General features: G+C 41.6%; 8 protein-coding genes across 8 annotated transcripts in view; 4 read left to right on the forward strand and 4 right to left on the reverse strand.

The window, feature by feature from the left end:
* LOC6507149 overlaps window positions 1-6,773 on the forward strand; it is a 29,790-nt gene extending 23,017 nt beyond the window's left edge. The window contains exons 4-8 of the mRNA XM_001956547.4: window positions 4,315-4,459; window positions 4,523-4,645; window positions 4,702-4,860; window positions 4,923-5,355; window positions 5,413-6,773. Of these exons, the coding sequence (XP_001956583.2) occupies window positions 4,315-4,459; window positions 4,523-4,645; window positions 4,702-4,860; window positions 4,923-5,140 (645 nt within the window). The 3' untranslated portion in view covers window positions 5,141-5,355; window positions 5,413-6,773. The remainder of the gene's footprint in view (window positions 1-4,314; window positions 4,460-4,522; window positions 4,646-4,701; window positions 4,861-4,922; window positions 5,356-5,412) is intronic.
* A 1,788-nt stretch (window positions 6,774-8,561) lies between these two features.
* On the reverse strand, window positions 8,562-10,086 carry LOC6507910 (vacuole membrane protein 1). The gene has a single exon (XM_001956546.4). The coding sequence runs from the start codon at window positions 10,008-10,010 to the stop codon at window positions 8,805-8,807; it is 1,206 nt and encodes a 401-aa protein (XP_001956582.3). The 5' UTR covers window positions 10,011-10,086; the 3' UTR covers window positions 8,562-8,804.
* Window positions 10,087-10,555: 469 nt separating this feature from the next.
* LOC6507909 (mitochondrial uncoupling protein Bmcp) lies at window positions 10,556-12,939 on the reverse strand. Its single transcript, XM_001956545.4, has 5 exons — window positions 12,646-12,939; window positions 12,411-12,558; window positions 11,538-11,951; window positions 11,412-11,472; window positions 10,556-11,353 (listed from the first exon to the last, which is right to left on the reverse strand). The coding sequence occupies exons 1-5, from the start codon at window positions 12,710-12,712 to the stop codon at window positions 11,132-11,134; spliced, it is 912 nt and encodes a 303-aa protein (XP_001956581.1). The 5' UTR covers window positions 12,713-12,939; the 3' UTR covers window positions 10,556-11,131.
* A 2,784-nt stretch (window positions 12,940-15,723) lies between these two features.
* On the forward strand, window positions 15,724-16,372 carry LOC6507151. Its single transcript, XM_001956544.4, has 2 exons — window positions 15,724-15,837; window positions 15,892-16,372. The coding sequence occupies exon 2, from the start codon at window positions 15,900-15,902 to the stop codon at window positions 16,281-16,283; it is 384 nt and encodes a 127-aa protein (XP_001956580.1). The 5' UTR covers window positions 15,724-15,837; window positions 15,892-15,899; the 3' UTR covers window positions 16,284-16,372.
* A 2,289-nt stretch (window positions 16,373-18,661) lies between these two features.
* On the forward strand, window positions 18,662-21,344 carry LOC6507152. The gene is made up of 2 exons (XM_001956543.4): window positions 18,662-18,943; window positions 20,727-21,344. Exons 1-2 carry the CDS (start codon window positions 18,844-18,846, stop codon window positions 20,981-20,983), a joined length of 357 nt encoding a protein of 118 aa, XP_001956579.2. The 5' UTR covers window positions 18,662-18,843; the 3' UTR covers window positions 20,984-21,344.
* Window positions 21,345-22,090: 746 nt separating this feature from the next.
* LOC6507153 lies at window positions 22,091-23,001 on the forward strand. The gene is made up of 3 exons (XM_001956542.4): window positions 22,091-22,288; window positions 22,360-22,500; window positions 22,568-23,001. Exons 1-3 carry the CDS (start codon window positions 22,234-22,236, stop codon window positions 22,840-22,842), a joined length of 471 nt encoding a protein of 156 aa, XP_001956578.1. The 5' UTR covers window positions 22,091-22,233; the 3' UTR covers window positions 22,843-23,001.
* LOC6507907 (dimethyladenosine transferase 1, mitochondrial) lies at window positions 22,947-24,223 on the reverse strand. The gene is made up of 2 exons (XM_001956540.4): window positions 24,082-24,223; window positions 22,947-24,022 (listed from the first exon to the last, which is right to left on the reverse strand). Exon 2 carries the CDS (start codon window positions 24,020-24,022, stop codon window positions 23,030-23,032), a length of 993 nt encoding a protein of 330 aa, XP_001956576.2. The 5' UTR covers window positions 24,082-24,223; the 3' UTR covers window positions 22,947-23,029.
* On the reverse strand, window positions 24,105-24,435 carry LOC123256963 (cytochrome c oxidase assembly factor 3, mitochondrial). Its single transcript, XM_044715050.1, has one exon. It carries the CDS (start codon window positions 24,433-24,435, stop codon window positions 24,169-24,171), a length of 267 nt encoding a protein of 88 aa, XP_044570985.1. The 3' UTR covers window positions 24,105-24,168.
* Between the last annotated feature and the right edge of the window lie 34 nt (window positions 24,436-24,469).

Below are 24,469 nucleotides of genomic sequence, written 5' to 3' on the forward strand. Positions count from 1 at the left end.
GTACATTCCCCTATCGATTACATGCCACATCCCTGGAGCTGTATCCCGGTTAAGTAACGTTTAAGGAATCCGATGACGAGACACATCCTTACATCCTCACATATATCCTCGTATGCAAATATGCACTAGCATCACATGTCGATAGTTAAGGCCAATCATTGCTTAGTTTGCGACAGTCGAAGGCGGTTGGGTGGGTAGTGGGTGGTTCAGTGGGTGCTTTGGCGATGGGACTGCACCACAATTTGTTGGCAGTGGGAAGGGAAGTGGTAGTGGTAGTGGCAGTGGCATAGTGGTAAAGTGGGAGTGACTGCCGCAGCTACCGCATTATCCAGATCACGTTGATGCTTCTGACATTTTAGGTTCAATCCCTGTGGGGCTTCCGTTCAGCCAACATGGGATGCTCCACATACTCCGCACTCACACACACACAAATACTCACATGCAGGCATAATTTTGTCGCTGCATTTGCAACGATGACAGCCAGTAAGGATGTCGTGCGGCAGGTGGGTGGTGGGTTCTGTGGGCGGTGGTTGCCACTGCGGCTGCAATGCGACGCCAGCTGCCAGTTGCCAGTTTGCCAGTTTTCCAACAGCTTCTGTTGCAGCTTCTTCTCCTGATAGCCTCCATCCTCACTCTTACTGTGATTTTATCAGCAACAATTTCCATTTTTCATTCGACCACCCCCAAAATAAAACCCCCAATCCCAACCTCCCACCCACACTACATTATTTAATGCGGTCTGCTATGTGAGCCAAGGAAAGTGGCCACAAATAGAGCGCGCATAAGCCAAATCCTTTATTTGCCAAAGGAAGCGACACAGCACAGCACAGCACAGGGACAGAGGCAGCGACAGCGACAGTGCCACTAAAAAAATATGCATAAAAAATGTTCAACTAGAAAATTAGAAAAATGCCAGCCAAGGCAGAGCTCCCGTCCGTCCGTCCCATCCCGCCCACTATTCACTCTCCCTCTCCAGGGTAAACCTTGAAACTGAATGTGCCAAAGCTGAAAAACAAAAATGTTTTAGCCGCTTTCTGTCGCCTGTGTGGCGCGACCCAATTCCTCCTCACTGGTGTTAGTTGTAGTGGTGTGGTGGCGGCTCTAGTGGTGCCTCTTGTGCGGAGGCTATGACACTGGGCCACTGCCAAAGTTCTGACATCTTCCCGGGAAAATCAAAGCGTCCGACTTTTGAGTGGAAGAGACAGTTCGCCTCGTTTAGATTTTGATACTATAAAATTAAAGGACTAAGAAATTATTAAATTAAAATTATAAAGAATCATAAATAAATAAAAAACACTTAATAATGAAAATATTCAATAAGAGTTAAGACTTTTTCTTTAAAAAAAGTACCCTCGTACATTCAAAACTCACATCATTACAAAGTTAATATAACTTTGACCCCATCTAAATTCAAAGTATGGCCATTAAAACGCTGGAATTGCAGTTCCAAACTGCTGAAATGAAAGCAAAGTTATAGCCACTTCATTGCCAGGACCTGTATGCAGGACCAGGAGCCTCGAGCCGCCGACCGAGACGAAATTGCACCTAAATTGTGCTCGTAAAGAAGTCATTGGCTTGGTTTTTGCATTTCTCTGACGAGAAGACAAAGAGCGGCACTTCTTTTTCCCAACGAGTCACGTCAATATCGATGGCAGGAAAATTAACCATAATTATGAGAGGTCCTTTGTACATGGGATGCGAAGTCGAATGACATTTATTAGCCAAAAAGGGAGCAGGACGACCCCCACATCGTAAATAAGTTGGGAGGTGACTGAAAGGGCCATAAAAGCGAAAGTATCGTAAAATCGACGTTCTGCCAAATCAGCGTCGACGATGGCGATATTAAGGACCAAAACAAGGACAACAGCCAAGCTCAACAGGCGCCATCATTCAATGGCCCTTGAAACAGAAGAGGGTGGCCCTGGTCCAATAGCCGGTGTCCTGTGCCCTGTAGCCTGTAGCCTGGCCCACAACCTTTAAATCAAACAAGGCCAGAACGCACGTACGCCCTCAAAAAACGAGAATGGATGAGGCACTGAATCACCGGAATCCACTTATTTCAGTCGAAGTCAATGGTGGCACCTCCGCCCGTCAAATTAAGACGCACTCATCGCCCGCCGGAAGCTGTAATTTGTGGATCATTTAATAGTGGCCAAAAAAAAAAATTGTTTTGATTAAATTAGGATTTTTTAGCTTCTTGTTTTTGAAGCATAATTAAACTAAAAGTGCTAGCAAATTTCATAATATTAAAGCCAAGAAGTTATTGCTTTTAATTCTTGAAAGTAACTACTGAGTAGAAACTCCAAAAGTCTAAGAAGCTTTCGGCTGTTATTTAGTTGACATCGTCATGATTTCTATAAGCATCTTAGCGGATACATATATCTGGTCGAGTGACTTGTTTTGCAGTCCTTTCCGAGATCCTTTCGAGACTCTCTCTGTGCATATTTGAAGATGCAAAAGTCGTCTTGCGGTATTTGCCACCTAAGCAGCTTTGTAAGTTTCAAAAACACTTTCTGCGGCAGGATTTATGAATTTGACTCCAGTTTCAAGTGGCCACCACAACACCAAGGCTTTAAAAAAAAATTAAATAAAGAAAAGTAAGGGTAAATACCATTTTACGAATGTATGTAAATAGTTTCGTCACAAAAGAAGTTGTCACTGCAGTAAAGTGAGTGGGCGGTGGGTTGGAGGACTGGAGTTTGGATGTTTTTTAGCCGCAAAAATCCAAAATTAAAATTTTCCAGCTCACATAGACGCCAGTCTGACAGGCTGCACACAAAGCGATGCCGGGAAAAGTTTGCATTTTGGGGCTGCAACAAAATTAAAATATATATGCCACAAAGCGCGGCACGTCGAAGGCGCAGACATACACTTACAACCACACATATGAGGCAGCCGCAGCCGCAGCAAAAGCCTACAACGATGACACGCACACAACTTGGGATGGGTGGTGCTGGGAGGACGTTGATGAACCCCCAGTGGAACTTTCATGAGCCAAAACCAACAACATTACAAATTTACACAGCCAGGGGGCAGTGGCAGAGACTCCAGTTTGGGTGATGAAGCGGGCGACGTGACGCATACACGTGCCAAAGGAGTGGGCCGCCAGGACCTCGGATGAGTGAGAGGTAGCGGAGGTGTAGACATCATCATCATTTTGCACTTTGCGGCAACGGCAACAGCAACGGCATCGACGTCGGTGGCAGTGGCAATGGCGGTGATGAGGATGACGATAACGTGACCAAACCATCAGACGACAGTGGAAAAAGTTCGCAATATTCTGAAAATTAAATGCAAAACTCAATTATGAATATGAATGCATCATGATGTTTTTTCAGCAGCACATTAATAGCGCGAATAATTGTAAACAAAAACAGGAAACTGGTATATATTATACAAGTGACAGTAAATCATGGGATAAAGTTTCAAATGAATACAAATATAAAATAAATAGAATACATGAAAGAGGAGCTCTCATCCTTAAAAATATAAAAATGTTCAGGAGCAAATGCTATATTTTTCTAAAGCATTTCCAGTTTATCCTTTTATAGTTCCCTTTTTAAAAACCACAAATTATAAAACAAAGTAGGACCCATTTGAAATATAGGTATAGTTACTTTGGGTTCTTTGTATTTTCACGGATGCAAATAGGCTTTAATTTCCATTATGCCATTCAGGCTGTTGCACATTTGCATGCGGGTGCGCCCCAGACTGCCCCACGGGAGTGAGGATCCGGGATGACCCAGTGAATCGCCTCACCTGTCCCGCCGTGTTACCTGAGATGAGTCTGTTTGAACAGTATGTACGTGGTACATGGTACACTGCACACTTTGCATACATAGGTTGATGTGAAATTAACCACAGAATCAGAGCTCTTCAGTTTAAGCGGGTTGGTTGCCAATTCATCGATGGGTCCCAGCTGAAAGGCGAAATGCGAAAAATTGCCACTCAGCCCCTTTTGGCTTTGCTCCGAAAAGCTTCTTTTGTATTTTCCGCTCTCATCCATCAAAGTGAGTTGCCACGTCTCCGTCTCCGCCTTCTACGCCACGCCCAGGAAGGGGCTTCAATTTCCTAGATTTAATTTGCAACTTGTGTGTGGCACGGCATTGTTTTCGGCTCAATGGCAGGCGCCATAATAACGGCTCATTAAGCACAATTTTAATATTATTTTTAAGGAATTGGGGCCATAATTTAGCTGGGCATTCAATGAAGAGAAATTAATTACTTATTTCGGATGTAATCCGATTTAAAAATCGAATCCTCGTTATGGTAATTGATGGTGGAAATACTAATTTGTGGTTATTCAACTTCCAGATTGACATCTCCTGTCGGAACACCAAGAACACCGTCAACGCGCTCCTGACGCGCACGAACTTTGTGACACTGAAGTACGTGACCGATGGCTGGGGAACGGATGCGAACGGTTTCAAGTTGGTGATTACGTCGGTGAAGGATCCCAGTAAGTGTAGACTCCCAGAGTGTCGGTAACCAGATCCCCATTACAAGCCAATTTCACTTACAGAGCACACCTGCAAGGACTTTACCTGCGCCACCCGCGAGTTCTGCATCCATCCGGACCTGCTGTGCGACGGCGTCAACCACTGTGGTGACAACTCCGATGAACTGGTCCAGAATCTTTGCCAGAGTAAGTTGAATCACTACATATTTATAGATTAAATCTCACCAATATTATCTTTTTAGGTGATACGAGTAGCACTGTCTTTGGCATGGACATGACCTGGTTCGTCTTGATTGTCGTTGGTGTCCTGCTCGTCCTGAGTGCTCTCATCGTGGCGGTGGCCATTTGCGTGTGCCGTCGCCAGGACGAGAATGCCACCAACCAGAACACCTCACTCCAGTGTAAGTAATTGGATCTAAACTCCAGTGCAAATAAGATCTAACCGAATTCTTATCGATTACAGTACACCACAATGCCGATACGAATGGTTCGTCGAAACATCTGCACTACCATGGCATCAGTGTCGGCGGGACACTGACGCGGGAGCACACACAACTGCCGACGTCGGGAAACTGGCATCACCCTGCGGGACCATCCGGGTACCACCGCACTCCACACAACTTCTTGAAGATGGCCACCAAAGTCCGTCCCATTTGGTGCTTGGCAAATTCCGTCAATTAGGTCAAGATCTTTCGCAAAACTCCGCCGGGCTCAGTCAGACGAATCTCGCCGGAGCTGGAGGACACCCCAACAATGCCAACGCCGCCGGCGCTGCGCAGAAGGACGAATGGTTCGTCTAGACCGGGGGATCACTGTGAAAGAACATATTTGACTTGAGCACAATAATCTGTACTTTATTAAGTAAATTTATGGATATTTGCAGAGCATTAAATGAAGTGAGTAAATCTTAATGTTAATCAACTACTGGTATTAAGTGTAATATTTAATTTCAGGACTGTATGACTATATTTAACAACAATTAGTGTGGACATCACCGCGCAGGGTGTATTATATAGAGATTTCTCCTCGTACCCAAGCAGAATCTCGAAGGCATTGGGCAGAATGTGCCAGTTCTGTCGGATAACCAATGCACTTGTAAATAGTTTATAAATATATAATTTAACTGATTAATACTGCAAGCTGGCTAACAACAAACTTTTCCCCAAAATCCCCGAAACAGTAGAAAAGAGTCACCTCCCCTAATTTCTTAATTCTTTGGCAATTGTTTAGGGTAATTTAGAATGCAATTAGAGTTCAATTAATGATCCTCGATTAAATAATACTTAGTTTGCATTGCGGGTTGCGATCAATATCCCCAAAATTATTGTATAACGATTCAAGGATAGTAAACTAACAACTAACATTTGAAAGAAACAATCGTAAGCATTTAAATGAATTGTGAACAGAAACCGTAAAAAGTATTAAAGCTCAACAGAAGATGATTAACCGTATACTGTCGTTAAAATAAAACTTCCGAATCTTAACAAATTTTTACCACAATAACAAAAATAATGAAAATTAAGCTGAATTCTAATCTGAATCACAAAATGGACACAAGAAGATCAACAAAAACAAGGGATGTACATATGTAGTCGACAATATACTTACATAGAACAACAAAATAATAAAAAACAAAAACCAACAAAAATATTAAAAAAAAACCAAAATGTCATTCTAAAGTTACTGTCACCTCTATACGATTTCACCTCCCACTTCCCATTGTCCAGCTGGAAGTCTGCATTTGCCTGATGGATCGGATGGCTGATCATCCAGAGACTAGACAGGAGACTCATTCCTCATCAATGAAAACCGAAAATGGAAATATTCTGAGACATTAAGGACAATACAGTGAGAACTTTTTGCTTTTGATACGACTAAATTGATAATGGGACGTGGCGTACATTTTAACCTACAAAGAATATGTGTCCGAATACAAATTTCTACAATCAACCAAAATAACAAGAAATTCTACACAAAATTAACAAATTAAAAATACATTAAAGTGAAAAGAAAAAGTTGAAACATTTTGCTACAAAATCGATTGATAACGATCATATATACATTAATGTATTGACGACGACGATGTTTGTAAGGAAACATTATATACTTGAGAAAACCAAAACTAAAATGCTTCAAAATGATTGTAGTACTTCCCGCCGTTAATATTTTTTTAAATACATATATCGTACATACTACAAAAATACAGATGCGAATCTAAATAATAATACTTATAGTAAGAAGCTGAAAAAAAAATATAAGAAATTGTCTTTCAAAATACTTCCATAGACCCGGTTAGTTCTCTAATTTCTTTTTCCCAAATAACTAAAAATAAACTAAAACTCAAAACTGTTTGTTTGCTAAGCCAGAAATTATAAACTAAATATATATATAAAAAATATGAATATGAAAATTAAGTGCAAAATTGAGCACTGAGCATGTGTTCAGCCCGATCAATGCGATTAAGTCAAATTAAATTAGTTTTGTACTTAGCGGTAATAAAATGTCCCTTTTAGTCCCGATAACCGATAACCCCGATAACTAAATTTTCAAATCTACTAGCCATAATTTCTGCTGAAAGTAATTCCCTCTATTTAACCTTCTTTCGCCCCTCCTTTGATTTGTAAAACAACAAGCGTCTTATACTATATCGTAAATTATAGGAAAATGGTATGATATATTGAATTTTTAACCGAAAATTATAAGTAAATTGTATTAGGCGTCAAATTTTAGAAGTGAATGGCGAAGACCAGCCACAAAAACACATTGATTAGATATACGTATGTTTTGTGTGATGTTTTGGCCAAAAACCACTCTCACACACGGCAAAAAATTAAACTTAATTACTTAAAAAAAAACAGAATAAAGAAAAAAAAAAAGACGATAATAAATGATACTAAAGAAAGAAAAAAGAAACCGAATAACCACAAAGCTAATTTATGCAATACAGGAATATTGAATACTGAAAATTATGCGTCAAGTAACAAGTTTAGGCAAGATTGTATTGTAATATCTAATCGTAATTGTACTCATAATCGCATGCCTACTCCCCCACTGGTGAAAATCGGTTAGATCATATCGTTATCGTTCAGTACGGTGTCGTATATGAGTATAGTTAAAATATACATATATATATATATATTTATCTAAATACAATTCAATCGGCATGGGAACTGAATTCGATCATCCTGCTTTCCCAGTTGTTTTGTACCAGAGATGATTTAAGGATTCGAATATGGATATGAATATGGATGTGGGATAGTGGGATAGTGGGTGGGGAGAGCTTTTCGTTTCCGAGTGTAAGTGTTACAATGTGTTAAGGTTAATTTTTTTACCTTCTACAGTCTCTAACTCTCAAAAGACTTTGCCGCAAAATAGTCTAACTCTAATTATTATATATATTATATATATATATGTGTATGGTACATGTGTCTATGTACTTAATAATAGCAACAAAATATTCTGATCAAATCTCCTGTGCTTACCAACATCTCTTGAGTTAAATGCCAGAATCTCCAGTAACAAAGTAGGAAGCCATTATATTTTTGGTTTATAGAACGCAAAGCCCTCGATTGAAAACTATGGGTGTGAAAGGTATTTAAGTACAGATCGACTAGGTAAACCCCCAAAAAGGAGCCATGAAAAAGTAAAATCGTAGTGCAAAAAATGTTAGAAGAAATTGTGGCCATAGGTACGACCTTGGATTGGTACTCCTCTAGGGAGTATCCCTTGACTTATATCCTTATTTCGTTTAGAGCACGCCCTTGTTTGAAGATTAAACTCAAAATAATGGAAATTTTACGTATGATGTGCCACAAACACATCCCAACAGAACCCAACAAAAAATATAACATTGAGACATACTAATCGAAAATCGAAGGAATAAACCTAAAACCTAAAACTAGGGGATCGCGTAAAGTAATGCTTAGCTTTGTGTTAAATTGCTGTTGAATATAAATGTACTTGTACAATGATAATAATTACGATGGCAATGAACTCACAAAAATCCACACAGATCGACATAAAAACCGAACACGAACAACAATAATGCAAACAAAAACAGAACCCAAATCCAATGAAACTAATTATAATAAAATAAAGAATATAAAACGTTAAATTCACTTTTAATTGAGGTAATGGGAAGGCAAGATGGTGGTAATCTTTTAATTTTTGAACAATTTTTAACACCGATTTCGTTAATGGAAACTTATTAGAAACATAAAAAAAGATCCATAAGAAATCTAAAGAACACTTCAACATCGAAAGCTTCTCATAAAAGTTAAGTAAGAAATTTAAATTCCATTGCGGAACTACAAAATATATTGATTCCGTAACGGTAGGCCGACTTCTAAACGGTCATCGCCTCCGTGGCCAAGTTGTCGGCATACAGCAGCAGCTCCAAGTTCCGCATACTTCGCTCCTTATCCTGACGACGCTTGAAGTTGATTTGGGCGAGGGAGTTTATCAAGGATACTACGAAAGCGGCCACCATGAGGAAGGCACACAGCTCAAAGGCTCGAACCACGAGGCTGAAGCTTAATACGACATCGGATTTGTTGGGGCTGTGCATTTGCTGTTTAGTGCTCTTGAGGACATCCTTGATAATCCCCTGAATCGGTGGACCTATCCACGGCAGCCCTCCCAGGCCTGTCACCAGCTTGTTGACCAGATCCTCGCTGAAAGCCACAATAACAAACAGTTGCTGGAATGTGGCCTTCACGAGGGCCTTGCCAATAATGGTGGCCCCGAAAAACTTCCAGAATGGCACCAGAAAATGACCGCAGGTGATACCGGCCAGGTCGAAAAGGGGATTCGGAACACTGGCACACAGTAGAATCCCCATGAAGCCGATGCGTCGCACAACTCGCTCCATAAACACTTTAGCGCCATCCAGGAAATTTTTGCTTCCGCTCACTTCTACCTCTTCTTCATCTTCCAACTCCTGCCCAGATAGTCGAGCACTCCGGGCCATAAAGTACGGCGGCAACTCGCCCAGGGCCGTTCCCAAGCCCCATAGAAATGCCTCGGGCCGGACCTTGCTTAGTATGCTCCAAACATTTGGCAGCGTATGAGTATAAGGCACTGGCGGACAGATCTTTTTATCCGGGTAAGGTGGCGTCGGAAAGTCCAAAGTCTGGCACTCGTATGCGGCCAGGGTTACGGATGCTATGTGGGGTCCCAGATAGAGCAGGAATGTGTGCAGTCCGGTGCCGAAGCCGACGGATGAGAGTACTCCGAGGCCCAGCCAGTAGATGGAAAACGCCATGTTCTTCTCACAGAATCTAACAAGACTCTCATGTGGTCCGGGCAAAAAATACAGGATGGTCAAGAACAGGAGACTGCCCAAGAGCCACCTATTGAGAAGCTTCATCGCAAAGGATAGAAGCAACTGACCGGCTTCCAATGATCCGTATTTTAAGGTTGTTACAGGTCGACGCCACAACACAAGAGATTTTCGCTCCTTCAGCTCCTCAGCAGTCGCAGTAAAGAGGTCCTCCAGATCGAGGGGCGGGGAAGACTCTTTCGACTCGCTCGAAGCCATTGGAGATCTCATACTTCCGAAACCAGGTGAGAAGATGTATTGAGTTAAAATTTTTCCATCTATAAACTTCTGACGAGCAGATTTATTCATTATATCAACGCAACCTTGATGATCTTTTTAATGAAAAGGTTATTACACAACAGTGCAAGATAAAATAAAAACTGACACGTTTTCTTGTTAAGCGGTAAGCAATTGGTGTTTGGAGTTGCGGCGTCTCGATTAATTCTAAAGCACGTTTCTGCCAATAACTCAAAGGTCCAGGTGGCAACACCAAGAGCCTAACCTCAAAATTTTCACTGCAAGAAGCTTTCCAGTCTTCATCTTGGACTAAAATTACTGATATTTAATCCACATGCCTCAATCCTTATGCTAATCATAAAATCGGTTATAATTAACATTATTGTATTTAATAATAAAAATAACTTATGTGGAAAGTGTTATAGTTGCAGACGACAACACTCGCCATTTTGGATTAAGATCTTCCATAATCGATTATTTTAAAATTCAGTTTTACCATCTCTAGAATCTAAACTTTAGAATATAAAACACATTTTTGATTTTTGAGATTTCCAACAAACAGTTTATTAATAAATTTTCATATTTGTACATTCCGTATTTGGTAAAATCAGTGCACACATTTCTAAATGCATATATTTACAGCAATGTTGCACATGCTACACGAATCTTTTGAAAAAAAAAGATTCGCTTGGAACTAACCAAATCAACGTATGAAACAAACTCACATAAATATTTTATCGTGAACTAATTCATTAAGTAATTAAATTAAAAGCTTAGGAAAAATGCAATATAATTAAATGGTGGCCCAATGGGGCGAAAAGGATTCGCAAGAAAAATAGTATACTAAGGGATGAAAATTCGCCGAAAAAGCAAATACTTGAATACTTCAACATCTGAAGTGTGATCAATGGTTGTCCCTGAAGCCTAGGGCAAAATGGCACTGGACCAGGTTTCCGGCTATTGAATAGCCGCATTATGAGGCAGACTGCAGTGAGGCCCCTGCGTCATATAGGATCCAATGGTTACGCCAGATGTGGCCGTAGCGCAGATCTTTTTGGTTTGAATGCTAAAATACATCTTGTACTTGGATTCCCTCGGCGTTCCATTCGCCGCTGCTAGTACTTCTTGAGTTGTTCGTACGTAATGAAGAATATTATATTCCAGGGTCCCATCCTCACCCACGTGGGTATGAAGCCTTTGTAAAGAGCGAATAGTCCCTCGTTCCTAATAGTCTGTATGGCGCAGTCGAGGCTGCCGTTATACAGCTTTGGAGTAGCTGCCGCCGTGGCCACTCCATTAATGGCCATGCTCACGTGTCGTTGGTTCATTAGGCGGGTCTGCAGTGACGTAAACTTTGATTAGTCCGGAATAGTTCAGGTCTCTAATTCTACTCACCCGTATAACGTCGATGGGGGTCGAGGCAATTGCGCTACCCAGGCTGGCAATAAAACTTGAGCTGCAATTTGCAAAAATAGCGATTAAATTACTCGTGTCTTGATTGTAAGCCGGCATGGGACTTACATGAAATGATTCGCCACGTGATCGCCGAACGCGTTCATCAGCTGCAGTTTGCAAAAATCGTAGACGGGAAGCTCCACGGAGGCAATGACCACTGCTCGCTGGGCGGTGGGCCCGACGCCCCGCCACAGCCCTCTCACACCCTCGTACCTGTAAATCTCGCCAAAGCAGCCCAATAGACTCTTATGCTGGCCTTTCCCGTGCACTTGCATCCGCACTTTCAGTACGTCCGTGGGATTGGCAATCGCCGAGGAGATGGCACCGGCAGCAGCAGCGCACATTATATTGCTCCATACGCGCTCGCTGCCATCCTCGTTGATTAGCAGACCCCGCTCGTTGGCCAGCTTCTTGAGAGTGTAGTAGGTTCCAAACTTGATCGTTCCGTAGGTGGCCTGGCGTAGAACGGCTGGCCAAATGCTGTGGGAGGTATATGGATGCCTTATTATCAGTGTTATCGGAGACAAAGTCTAATGGGTTAGCGGCCGGGCAAAGTTTGCTGACCAAACGTCTGATTAAAAGTGCCGCCATCCAGGTTTTTATTTTTGGATTGCCGTGAGTAAGCATTATCAATGGATGTCTGTTTGTACAGTCAAAGTTCCATAAGTCGAAACGGCAATAAAATTTTCGATTCGGGAATCAAAATATAATATATTTTATCAAAACAAAGCTAATCCTCCTCAAGAACTTTGGAGTTCTATTTTGGTAATTTTTGTATTTGATTTATGGATGCCTGACTGTATGCTTTTTTAATTATGCTCCCCAGCGAATGAACATGTGACTGGCACGTTTCCCAGACCGAGTAAGATAAGCATTTCATGATGAGCCCATGCTCTGGCAACGTGAATGCGAATGGCTGAAGATACACCAGATTCTTACCCGGAATACAGGGCCCGTAATCCCTCTTCGCGAGATATTTTGACAAAGGCGTCCGTCATTCCGCGATACCTCAGTTGCGAGAATGTTTGATCAATTTTCTGACCTTGAATTTGGAGGCGCGTCTTCGTTGTGTCGATGGGAAAAGTGCCTACAATAAACAATCTGTTTACAAAGATTCGATCGCCGATTGGAGCTATCTGGTGACGCTGTCGCACAGGGCCCCTTATCCCCTTACCGAATTCAGCCGTGATTGATGCCACTCCGCCGTAAACAAACGGCCGCCAGTCCTTAACCTCGGCCATGGTTACTGACCGCACCTGTTGATGTCCGAATTGCGAATTAAATTCCACCCGCTTCTCAACCAATTTCCCACTAGGCACTCGGTTGCAACTCTCTGCAAGTCCGTTCGCAGCCTTACGTCTGTAAATGCATTTGCAGCCGGAAAATTTGACGAAATATTACGGAAAAATCACGCAACGCTGTTTTCGCCTGGACAAGCTTTTTAGTGCTGGCTAGCGTGCGACTATCAGCTGGTTAGCAGCTGTTATGGTACAGTGCGTATCGGCCATATAATATGTATATAATGGAGAGCTTTCCAACACTTTTTTCTGCAGAGCTTTTTCAAAAAATAGAAAATGGAGGACTTTTTTCTGTTTTACCATTATTTTATTAAAATTATTTATAATGGGGGTATTAAAAATACGTTATTTTACATTTTAGTTATCATATTATGTCATTAAGTTTGAATTCGACTAGTATAAGAGGTAAATTATGATGACGATTAATCATTTCTTGTGGTTTGTTCACTTCTTAATTAATTTGAATAAAATATTAAATAACAGTAACGACCCAATTAACGTTTTTATTTCATAGATATATTTGATAACGGTCAAGCAACATCAAAACAAATCGTTTTAAAAGTGGACCAAAAAACTGCGCCGAACAATCAACTTTAAATGAATATTTTATTCGGCTTTGAAAACAACACGAATTAAAAAACAACAATCTGGGAATTCCTAGTCATGGTACAGCCCTGGCCCCGTGGTCCATCTGGAAATCAACGGTGGAGGTGCAGGTTCTTCTGCTTCGACCTTAGCTGGTATTTCATATTTTTTATTTTGTTTATTTTTGTTTTCGTTTGCTTTTGCTTTTGTTTTGTTTGTTTCACTGGCAAATTCGCATTAATTAAAAGTTGTTTTGGGCCAGCAAAAAAAAATCGCCAGATCTTACTACGATTTTTCTATGTATTATTCACGTCACTCCACTCCGCTCTGAACCGGATCGTGAAAGTCGACGGCGTCAGACGGTCGCCGGACTCTGGACCAGTTTAATGCCGGCAGATCGACCTGATCCAGTGGGTTTAACCCGCAAATAGGCAAAACAAAAGGGGAGAGATGGAGACGTCTGGCAAAGAATTCGGCAAATCAATTCAATCCCTCGAACCTATTGTTAGTCGCCGCCACCAAAAATGTAATATAATCATTTAACAGTTTATTTCACTTGGCTTGGTTTCCCAGCTAAGTGATTTCTGCCAGCGAAGCGTTTACGTTTCGGTACTACGCCGGATCATAAATCCGGAATGCGGAGGCGTGCGCGTAAATTAACCGTTTCAGCTTCTGTGGCCAAAACGAATTAGCGGATTAAATCAAGCGATCACCTAAAGGCGCACTGCTCCGTAGGGAAATAAACATAATGGGATATAAACTTAAAAATGTACATTTAGGATTGTGAAAATCTAAAAGTTACTTCTTCAAAAATTTATGTTTGATAGATTAAAATCAAACTTGAAACTCGAATATTAAATGGGCAATCGCGTGCCGGTCACAGACTTGGCATAGATACTGAATTTTAAATTGTTTTTGGGTTAAACACATATGGCGTTATATCAGTTATGTTTTTTGGATCGATCAGGGTGCCTTGTTAGTCACATGAGTGGCATGCGGAAATTCCCCAAAATTAGCCGTTGCCATATATGATTTCGTTTGTTCAACCCAATATCTTTGAAATGTAATCCGACAAGCTTTCCTTTACAGACTTTGACTTCTCAGCACGTGTAAGCGTTTTCAATTCGTCATATCAGGTGACCCTTTTTCAAAATGAGGTAAAAAATTAATTAGAATTAAAACGCATTTTTAAAATCTAAGCACAAGTTTGGAAGATCCAATTAACTTGCTAAAACTATAATTAAATCGGTCGGAAATGCTTCCTTATGGCTTTTATGGCATTTTTTTTTAGAAGAAGTACCATGAAAACTACAAAATTAAAAAAGTTTTGAGCATCAATAGAGATACGCCTGTTTTAAAGCCATAAAATTAGATTTAAATTAATTTTCAAATCAAAGTTAATGGCTGAGTTGAAAATTGAATTTCATTCTGGTTATGAAAAACAGAAACAAGTTCAAAAACTTAAAATACTATTTCATAAAAATACTCATATAGTAGAATAAATAATACTTAGTGTGGAGAAATATAAGAATTCCTGTGAACTTTTATTTAATTTAATGGGAGCTATGGGAGGCATTTCAGGCGGGAAAAGTTATCCCAAATCAATCAGCTAATGGCTCAATCAGGTATTCCCCAGAATCGTGGGCGAGCGAGGGAAAAGGGAGTGAAATTTCTTTAATCCCGTCTGGCTGCAGACTCGATAAATTAATTTGTGGCAAATTTGCATATTTAACATGCTGCCTTTTGTTTACCGTTTGGGGAGTAAAAACCCCAGATCATCCGCCTGCCAAATCCGCCTGGGAGCAGAAGCCAAATCCGCAGCCACCGTCTGGCGCCAAAGAAATTGCCAACTATCCATCAAGTTATTCGAGCTCCATGTGCTAATCACCGATGGCTGATGGGGAATGCTATGATGTTTACTATTTATTTTTTTTTTTTTTGATCGGTTGCTTGGCGTGAAGATTTTATTACACACCATCGTCGCTACTGTCGACCGGTCCCAAGACCCGGTCCCCCAAACCGGGGGATTCGATTCTATTTCCCGATCGGAGTCCAACTTGACGCCGAAACTGCGCTCATTATGCAGGAATTTTGGACGTTCGTCGCGTCTCCAAGTCGCCACAGTAAATTCTGAGAATCTGACAGTTTTTATGGTATATGAATATAACGATCTAATATACTCGTACCATAAATTCATTTATTATAATTCCCTTTTAGAACTATGCAAAAGAGGCTGGAAATGAGCTGGCATGTGATTAACGAACAGACAATGGACAAATTGGAAATTTTTGTTTATATGGAAAATAAAAGGTAAGTTAGAAAATTGATTCTACAGTTTTAAATATACATACGTAGTAACCTTTGATCTAAAATTTGTAGAGCTGTGTATGATCCAAAGGAACACATTTCAATTGCTTCGGATTCGTTGAACCAAAAACACATAAAATTCTAGTTCATATATATTACTTTTGCATATTATTTTGGTGAGTTTTTTTAATATAACATTTTTATTTATAATATTTGGTATTTTTTGTAAGATTGAAAAATGGATTCGAAAATAAACGGTAAGAAACTGATAACGCTGATGAAGTCGATTAATGAGCCAGCCACCTTCGAGACGCTGGTCAAGGGTTTTAACTTTAGGTCTATTCGCGGTGAGGCTCTTCGGGAAGCCAAGCACAAGGTGAGGAATCTATTGAGTGCTGCGGTTCGTCTAGGATTCGTCAAGGAGTATAATGGGCACTACTTTACCTCCACCCATGTCGACGAGATGTTTGAGTTTATGGAACCCGAATTCCAGCAGAACGAGAATGATCCCAAAAAGAGATGTATGGATTCTGAAACTAACTATTATGATATTTCCGACTCTGACGACTATGAAGAGCCACCGAAGCCAGCGAAGGCTCCACCACGAAGACGCCGCTCTTAGAAATGATTTTAGGAATATTTTTGTTATAAATGTATTTTTTCAAATATAAGTTCAATTAAAATTTGACTACCATTTAGTAGCTTCTGTAATTATAGCTTATCAATTATTAAGGCCATAACATAAGCCTATTTTTAATGGTCAAGAACTGAGCTCCATCACAGCCTTTTAAGGTCCGCCAAGTTGGAGCCAGCAAAGTGAATGTCGACGATGGCCTGGCCTGCTCCGAGGGCCTCCTGCTCATCCATAATGCATCACACCCGAGCGGCAATTAATCAACAATTAATTTTTCATAAATTGATCGTTTATTGGCTGAAGGCAGAAATTACCTGCTCGCTACCGTGTGAGCTGCTAGGTGGACGGGGGATGGTTTGGGGAACTGACTGTCCATATTAATTACTAATTATGCGCGGCGTCAAAACAACAAAACTAAGGCACATAAATATTTATCAATTTGTCTCTAGCCTTAGTCACAAGCCATACAGAATGGTAGGTTGATCTACAGGTTGTAGGGTTTTGTGGAATTGGCCCGTAGGCCAAAAAAGAAGTTACAATAAAATGAAAATGAATAAACAATAAATCAACCGCAAATCGGTCGCTACGAGTGGAATTTTTAGCATAGTTCAAGATTGCGAGATGCGAGAGCCCTGTGTCAGAAAAAAAAAATCCAGGAGGAATGCCTGCCAGTCCGGCCATAATTAATAAATTCCAGCGTACGCCGTCGATCTCGGATCTCGAATCTCAAACCCCGGCAAACAAAACAACAAATTGACGTCACACTGTCGAGCCTCAGAGATTGCGATTCAGATTGCTCCTCCTCGGCAAGTGCGACATGCGTATCAAGGCTTGCTGGTGGAAATGGAAATGGAAACGGGTTAAACGAGTAGGCCAAGATCCCATCCCCGCCAGCAGCATCAGCAGCAGCAGCAAACACAAACAACGGGGCCTTAATCAAAAATGTTCGCTGGCTCGAAAACAACTTGAATACAATTGGGAATATGGAGGGAGTTAAGATGGATCTCAGGGGTATACCTAATACTCATACGCCATGTTGTCTTTACTAAAAAAAAGGTGACACATTTCCTAGAATATTATGTAATATTTGTTTTAAAATTCTCGTCCAGTTACAAGACCCTTGTACGAAAACTTACTGCCAGCACTGTGCACTGGAACCTGGCCTGTAATAAAAACACTAAAAAGTCGGGAAGCGACTAGTTTTCATTAAGCGTTACGCCTTCTGTTGGCCAAAAGGTGGCGGACGGCGACAAGTTGGCGTCAGCCAAATGGGATAATAAGCACGGCGAGCAGTAATTTAAATTTTCATGCCACACCAGGTTCATCAACCTTCAGAGTCCATATGCCAAATCAGAATTTGTTTCAGTGTAGCACTAAATAATCCAGATGGCGATATCAGTATCAAACATTCAGAATTCAGGTAAAATGCTGTTGACACCAAAACTTTTACGAGTTTTTTATGAAGCACATTTGTTGGCAAATGTTTATTGAACAGAGTATTATTTCAAAATAAAATGGTTTTTGGTAAACAATTCTCCGACGTTTATTTCAAGTGTTGATTTTAAATAATGCAACATCTTATTAGGTACGGGTTTTTTGTATAATTTTAGGAATTGTATGAACTTTAGAGCTTTTGTACTTGTACTTGGAAAATCTATAAACTTCAAGTTCTTTTTATTTTCCCACACTATTATATTTTTTACCCATAATATTTAATATGTGCTTTGAACTCCTACTCTTTGAAGTGAGACATCTTCCATGCCATTTAAGGAACTCAATTGTATGACGAGCACTTTAGCCATCTTCAAAGCACCGCTCCTCTTACCTGGGCGTTGTTGCAACCAAATTTGGGGCGATCTCTTAGCCGCATTTAACTGAGATTCGCTCGGTTAGCAGGCCATTGGATGCGCCAGCTAAATGGCCTAAATGGGCTCTCAGGGAATACCATTTATGAAGATCAGGGGTGGGCGACCTAACATTCCGATGGATAGGCACTCCCAGGTACCCGGCCCATTATCCGAGCCATTTGAGGAGGCCGGGCAATTAATTACGCAAAACTGCAAAATAATGCAGAACAATGGCCGTCCATCGAACTGGGGGGGTAAAAGCATTTCGCCAATTCACGAAGATAGCGCTCCAAATATCTGAATCCGAATATCTGAATAGATGAAGAGGCGAAGGCGAAGGCGAGGGCCGCAGGGGACCGTGAGATTTATGGCGATCGGTCGAGTCCGGAATATCCCAAGCCCCACCAAGACCAAAAAGAAACCATGTGCTTCGTCTTCCCAAATCGTGAGAGTCTCGGCGGGAGAATATGATATGTCTCTCGCGGTTTCTCGATTTCGTTTCGACTTAAATATGGGTGCTCCGCAGTGGTAGACTCAGTTGGTGACTGAAACTCAGCCCGCAAACAGCTCTGAAAATAAGCTAAAACCTACAAAGTTCAAGACAAACGCGTAAATACTCGCCAGTGAAGAAAAATACGAGAGTGTTTTTGAAAAAATATCTGCAAATTATAAACGGAAAATATCTAAAGAAACTATACAAAATGCAAGTGGATAAAGTTTGTGCCGCCATCGCGCTTGTTGCCATTTTCTCCTGCGTTGTGGATGCAGCCATTTATAGTCAGCCTGCTATCTTTCATCCTGGTTAGTATTTTGAAAATTAAAAATATTGAAGGCTTTTAAATTCAAGCTTAAAGTCTAAAGTTTATATGCCATATTTTGTTTGCTTTTTTTTATTTTTGTATTGGAATTTTCTAATTAAGTTTCCAATTAATCGACGACCTTTGGCAGCCATGAAAAACAATGAAAATAAAAAACAAAACAAAGCATTGATAGAGTTTGTCAGGGGATTTCGTGATTGATTTACGATTCAGACAATGATTTTTGCGAGGCCTCACATTAGCTCATACTCTGTGAGATTTTCTTCGACCAAAATATAGTAGATTTTCAGAACATGCAGAACTTTGACGTCAAATGATTACGTTTCTGGTCATCTGAATTATAGATTGATTTTTTGTGTGATATTTTGGCAGCTTTCGCTGACGTCAACAAACACAATACGAAATAAAAATATAAACAAAAGAAATCAATGAATTGAATTCAAACAACGCAAAAAGCAAAAACGAAACAGAAACAGAAACGAAAACAACAAATGACTGAAATCAGACGAAATTTGTCATGTTATTGGCCCCCTTTTTGGTTGTGTAGCAGATTGAGCATCATATACCAGATACACAGATACAGATCAAGATACAAATAGAGATGGATATGAATTTGGATTTTTTGGGTTTTTCGCATTCGCCAAAAATTAGCATAAGAAATGTGCTGATGTGGTTATTATTCAAGAGATCGACTAATTTGCATCGCTATGCGGATTTAAGTTAGAAAAATTATCGATTATCCCGCGTCCAGATCGCCAGATATTTTCCTTCTACTGAATTATTCATGCGTGAAGGTCGTCCAACGTCTTTGGATGGCTGGGAATTTCTGGCATCGCGTCGACTGGCTCACTAATCTATAAGAAATTAGCGCCAACTGCTTAAAAATAGGCGATGAGTTCACACGGGCATTGAATTAATTGCACAATTGGGCGGAATGTATGTTTGCTCTTTTGGGGTCTTCGGGTACCACCGCAATGCGAATGGAAAATTAATGGCGAGAGTCATTAATCAAACTTACCTTTCTATTCGGCAATTTATTTTTGAGCCCGACATCTCAGCAATTCCACGCCGCAGGCCGTTCGTTATAAATAAAAGCACGAGTACGCTCCATCGCACATCTGTCAGTTGGGCTCAGTGCTTGGGGTTTAAAAATAAATGGCAATCCCGGCTTAAACCACAATCTCAGGCTGCCCATAGCTCTTATTTCTGATGTATTTATAACTCTAGTGTGGGGTGAGTACTTCGGCTTTATTTTTGTGCCAATTTTCTTGTCGAATGACTGTCAAGTTCGTGCCTTAAGTCTTTTGTTTTATGCGCTTTTGCAAGTCATGGATAGTTACAGAAATAGGTCCCGTGTGGGATTTCCGAGAGTTTACTTTTAATTTAGCGAAAACCAAAATATTCCATTAACTAATAATATCTTGAATATATATAGAAAAAGTAGGTTTCATTTGTATAATGTTTTGCCAAGGATAGCAAGTAGATTTTCTTTTCCTCGCAAGCCAGACTGCAAAATACGAGTACATATTTAAATTTCGCTCGGTTCACAATCACGATTTATAGCCACTTCCTCATAAGCGGGCATAAATAAAATTCTGTAACTACGACAGCATGGGGGAAGCAACAAAGAAGTCTCTGCCAGCACTTCCGCTTGCAGCATAGCACTCAGAAAATAATTTCCATACATTTTGCGATAAAATGGCATAAGAATATCTTTATTTTCCACTGTGTATTAAATCGTGCATCTTCCTTTCGTATCTTTACAGCTCACCCCGGCAAGTGCTTCGACAAGTTCACCAGAAAGGCCTTGCTGCCGGACAAGGAATACAAGCCGAAGGGCATCTGCGCCTCGATGACTTGCAGCCTGGAGGCCCGCGAAATCAGCATCGAGACCTGTCCCTACGTCGAGGCACCTGGCTGCGAGGAGCTGCCCACTGACCCCAACTGGAGCTTCCCCAAGTGCTGTCCGCAGTTCAAGTGCGTCGATTTCAAGACCGGCAAGGAGTTCATCGTCTCGCTGTAGATCGATAGTCCCAGTTCCGCAGATATTGTATCTGTATCTGCAACTGCAACGTGATTTTACAAGAAATGTATTCGTAGTTCTGTAGTCCTGGTGTGATTGAATGAAGGAATGATTGAGAAAATGAGCGACTGTGTGTGTGTCTGATTCATTTTTAATTTATTTATTGTAATTTGTAAATAACACATAAACAGCATAACTCCCCCCGTTTCCCCCGTCATGTTATCACGTGTGAAAATAATGCAATTTGTTTTGATTTATTCAAAAGTCCCTGTATGCGATATTTGCAAATATGACTAACTATAAACAAACTATGTTTAGTCTGTAAGATTTAAGCGCAAAAAATAAAAAAGAATGTGAAATATGCAAATGTTTACTTTTGGCGGATTGACTGGCGATACGTGATTATCTTTTTGGGCAACGTCATGTCCAAATTTGAACGTTTTCCTCCCGCCTCCCAGCTTATTTGCGTAGTCAACACATCCACACGTCTGTCGTCCACCGTCCACCGGATTACGCGCTCTTCTTTTTTTGGATTTTGTCAATAAGCCAGAAGATTACGGCCAGACTCGTGGCTGACTCACCTGCGCCTCTTCCTTCGTTTGGCAAACATCGCACATGCCGCAGCTGAAACGATCCGTAGCAGAGTTCCAAATACGAGCAAAGCAAAAGTTTATTGCTCGTTGAGGCCAACGGTTTACCGACTTTGTACCTGGCTCGAATGATAAGTTTATAGCTCGGTTTATTAGACCTAACAGGAAATGCTTAAAGCCTGAGTGCCTTCTTTGAAAGGCCAGCTGTGGATGTTACAAAAATAGAAATTGAAAGCGTACTTAAAATTCGAATAAAGAAAATCTTAATTCCCACAGTGCTTTAAGTTCTTTGGCAACAAACCTCTAAATTTCTTTTGAACTTTACCGATTAATATACAACAAAAAATATTGCCAATAAACAAAGCAAAGTATTACTAAAAGGCTAGAGCGATTGGGTCTAATATTTTTTTTCAAACCCTTTTTAAATGTTTCGCCAAATCCCATAGCAAATGTTGGCACTTACCAACACTGGCTTTGCACACGGTATATTTTCTGGTTTTAAGCCGAGCTATCGAATAAACATTCGATAAGGGCCTGTTATCGTTATCGCCAGCTTGGGCGTTGCTTATTTTTGTTCCAATAAACAAAATATTGTTTTAATTAAAGTTTTTATCAATTTATAAGTAAAACTTTTACCAAGTTTCCCAAAACTCCGACAAAATGCAGGCCCAGACTTTCATGGCGGTGTTGCTGCTGGCAGCTTTAATAAATAAAGGTAAGAAGGGACTTAATTGGCCTGAGCAAGTGCGCCCACATTCTAATCTAAATTGACTTGTTTGGTAACAGGTGCGGCCATTTGGTGCTACCGCTGCACCTCGGCCACCCCCGGATGCGGTGAGACGTTTAACTGGCGGGGCATAGGATTCCTGGGCGAGCAGTGCCCTGAGCCGGATGACATCTGCGTCAAAGTTACTGAGCGAAGAGGAGGTAAGTGGATGGGGTGGGGGCTGTATTAGACAGATCTTTCACGTGGCTTTGTCTCAAACCCTTCCAGCTCGGGAGACCATCACGCGCGAATGCTTGAGCGCCCTCAACTTCCGCACCGACATTCCCGCCGACAAGTACGAGGGTTGCCGTCCCGCCGCCCAGGATGTACGACTGGCGCACTATGTAAACCACACCATCAAGGAGCACGACGTCAAGAGGGACTACTTCACGGACACCACGTTCTGCTTCTGCTTCCTTGACCATCGCTGCAATGCAGCCAGCGGGATGCAAATATCTGCAGTCCTGGGACTGATTGCAGTTGCCTCTGCGCTCCTTCGCTAAAATATTCAGACACGCATTCCAAAAGTGCCTTAGAAACACACCAATGACGCTCGAATCTCGTCTAACATTCCGTCCGCACTATTTGTACAATTTTTTTCGTACCGTTTACACTTTTAAGAGTCTTGTGTTTACTCAACTAATTAAATACATTTTACAATATTTATAAACAGGTGTGAAAATCGTTGCCCTACAGGATTTCAGCATTTTTAGGCGCCCGGTAATCGTACTTCTCCACCTCCGGATGTGACGCAATATGCTCCGAGTAAACCTCCGCCAATCGCAGGCATTGCTCCACGGACAGTTCGAAGGAGCGCAGCGTGTCCTGTACCTCAGCCCGCTGGAACAGATTTTGGGTGACCTCTTCACGACCCTCCTGTGGAAAGAGGGTTCCATAACCCCGTCTGCAGTATTTTTGACGCATGCTGAAAATATGCCGCACAACACGCTCGACAAGAGGAAATGGCAGCTGCGTTTTGGGCTGCTTTAGTGGGATTAGCTTGACAACGCCCACGTCCACCTGTGGCTTGGGAACAAACGCTTTGCCAGGTATGATGAACTTCATCACGGGCTCCGTCCAGATCTGAGACATGACGGACAACCGGCAACGTTGCTCTCCTCCGACAGGTGCACAAATCCGTTCAGCCACCTCCTTCTGAAAAGTGAGTGTCATGCAAGTATCGTTTCGACGGAAGGCTCCCCTCCTCGCAGCCAGGTCCTCGTACCAGTTGATTAGCAGCCTTGTGGAAATGGCAAACGGCAGGTTTCCAATCAGATGGAGGCGCTGCGTCGTGTCCGGAACATGGTGCTCTATATTAAACCGCAAAATGTCGTCGTAGTAAGTGTCCAATTGGATGTTCAGAGGCTTGGCGCACTCTCGCAACAATTGCAGTGTCTCGCCAAACCGCTCATCCTTCTCCACAAGTATCAGACGTTGGGGCTGCCTGCGCAGGATAGAGCGAGTGATGCCTCCCGGCCCGGGGCCCACCTCCAGCACAATATCACTGTGATCAATGCGACCCGCTGACTTTACAATCTTGTCCGTCAATCTCTCGTCCATCAGGAAGTTCTGGCTGAGCTGCTTCATGGCCTGCAGCTTGTAGAGCTTCACCAGCTCGCGAATGGTGGGCAGTGGTGGCAAGCGCATGCCACTCTGCAGGACACGGGCAGCGGCTTGTGACATCTGTGGGCATAAGATATTCATAAAGAAACAGTTCCAATACTATTCAATATCACACTTACATTGTTGTGCAACGACTTTCAAAGTGTTTTTGGTGTAAAGGAAGAAAACGCTTACAAACTAGATGGGTAACTAAATCTGTTGGACTGCTAGTTGGTGGTGATCTTCTTGGGTTCCTCGAAGTCGTCGAGGAACTTCTCCTGCTGCACCGAGAAGATAGAGTAGCCGTAAATGGCCAGCACGGAGACACCCAGGGCGCCGGCGGTCAGCAGATTGTTGCGACGAATGCGTTTTAGTTTTTGCACGCGGTCCAGATTCTGCTCTTCGATCAGCTTCATGAACTGAAGCTGCGCCTTGTCCAGCTTTGGAGCGCTTTCCCCGTACTTGATCTTAGGTCCTTGCTCCGCGCCCGACATTATAAGCTCCGACAAAAAGGTAATTTTCCGCTTG

This window comes from Drosophila ananassae, chromosome 2R, assembly GCF_017639315.1.
Source record: "Drosophila ananassae strain 14024-0371.13 chromosome 2R, ASM1763931v2, whole genome shotgun sequence".
Taxonomy (NCBI): Eukaryota; Metazoa; Arthropoda; class Insecta; order Diptera; family Drosophilidae; genus Drosophila; species Drosophila ananassae.

What these genes read in the sequence shown, in the direction of transcription:
- LOC6507910 (XM_001956546.4), bottom strand. Translation starts at nt 10,010, where the DNA reads ATGAGATCTCCAATGGCTTCGAGCGAGTCGAAAGAGTCTTCCCCGCCC.
- LOC6507909 (XM_001956545.4), bottom strand. Translation starts at nt 12,712, where the DNA reads ATGGCCGAGGTTAAGGACTGGCGGCCGTTTGTTTACGGCGGAGTGGCA. An exon ending in ATCAATCACGGCTGAATTCG is followed by an intron (nt 12,559 to 12,645) that starts GTAAGGGGATAA and finishes TGTTTATTGTAG; the next exon opens with GCACTTTTCCCATCGACACA. An exon ending in CACGTGGCGAATCATTTCAT is followed by an intron (nt 11,473 to 11,537) that starts GTAAGTCCCATG and finishes TGCAAATTGCAG; the next exon opens with CTCAAGTTTTATTGCCAGCC.
- LOC6507151 (XM_001956544.4), top strand. Translation starts at nt 15,900, where the DNA reads ATGGATTCGAAAATAAACGGTAAGAAACTGATAACGCTGATGAAGTCG.
- LOC6507152 (XM_001956543.4), top strand. Translation starts at nt 18,844, where the DNA reads ATGCAAGTGGATAAAGTTTGTGCCGCCATCGCGCTTGTTGCCATTTTC. An exon ending in GCCTGCTATCTTTCATCCTG is followed by an intron (nt 18,944 to 20,726) that starts GTTAGTATTTTG and finishes GTATCTTTACAG; the next exon opens with CTCACCCCGGCAAGTGCTTC.
- LOC6507153 (XM_001956542.4), top strand. Translation starts at nt 22,234, where the DNA reads ATGCAGGCCCAGACTTTCATGGCGGTGTTGCTGCTGGCAGCTTTAATA. An exon ending in GGCAGCTTTAATAAATAAAG is followed by an intron (nt 22,289 to 22,359) that starts GTAAGAAGGGAC and finishes GTTTGGTAACAG; the next exon opens with GTGCGGCCATTTGGTGCTAC. An exon ending in AGTTACTGAGCGAAGAGGAG is followed by an intron (nt 22,501 to 22,567) that starts GTAAGTGGATGG and finishes AAACCCTTCCAG; the next exon opens with CTCGGGAGACCATCACGCGC.
- LOC6507907 (XM_001956540.4), bottom strand. Translation starts at nt 24,022, where the DNA reads ATGTCACAAGCCGCTGCCCGTGTCCTGCAGAGTGGCATGCGCTTGCCA.
- LOC123256963 (XM_044715050.1), bottom strand. Translation starts at nt 24,435, where the DNA reads ATGTCGGGCGCGGAGCAAGGACCTAAGATCAAGTACGGGGAAAGCGCT.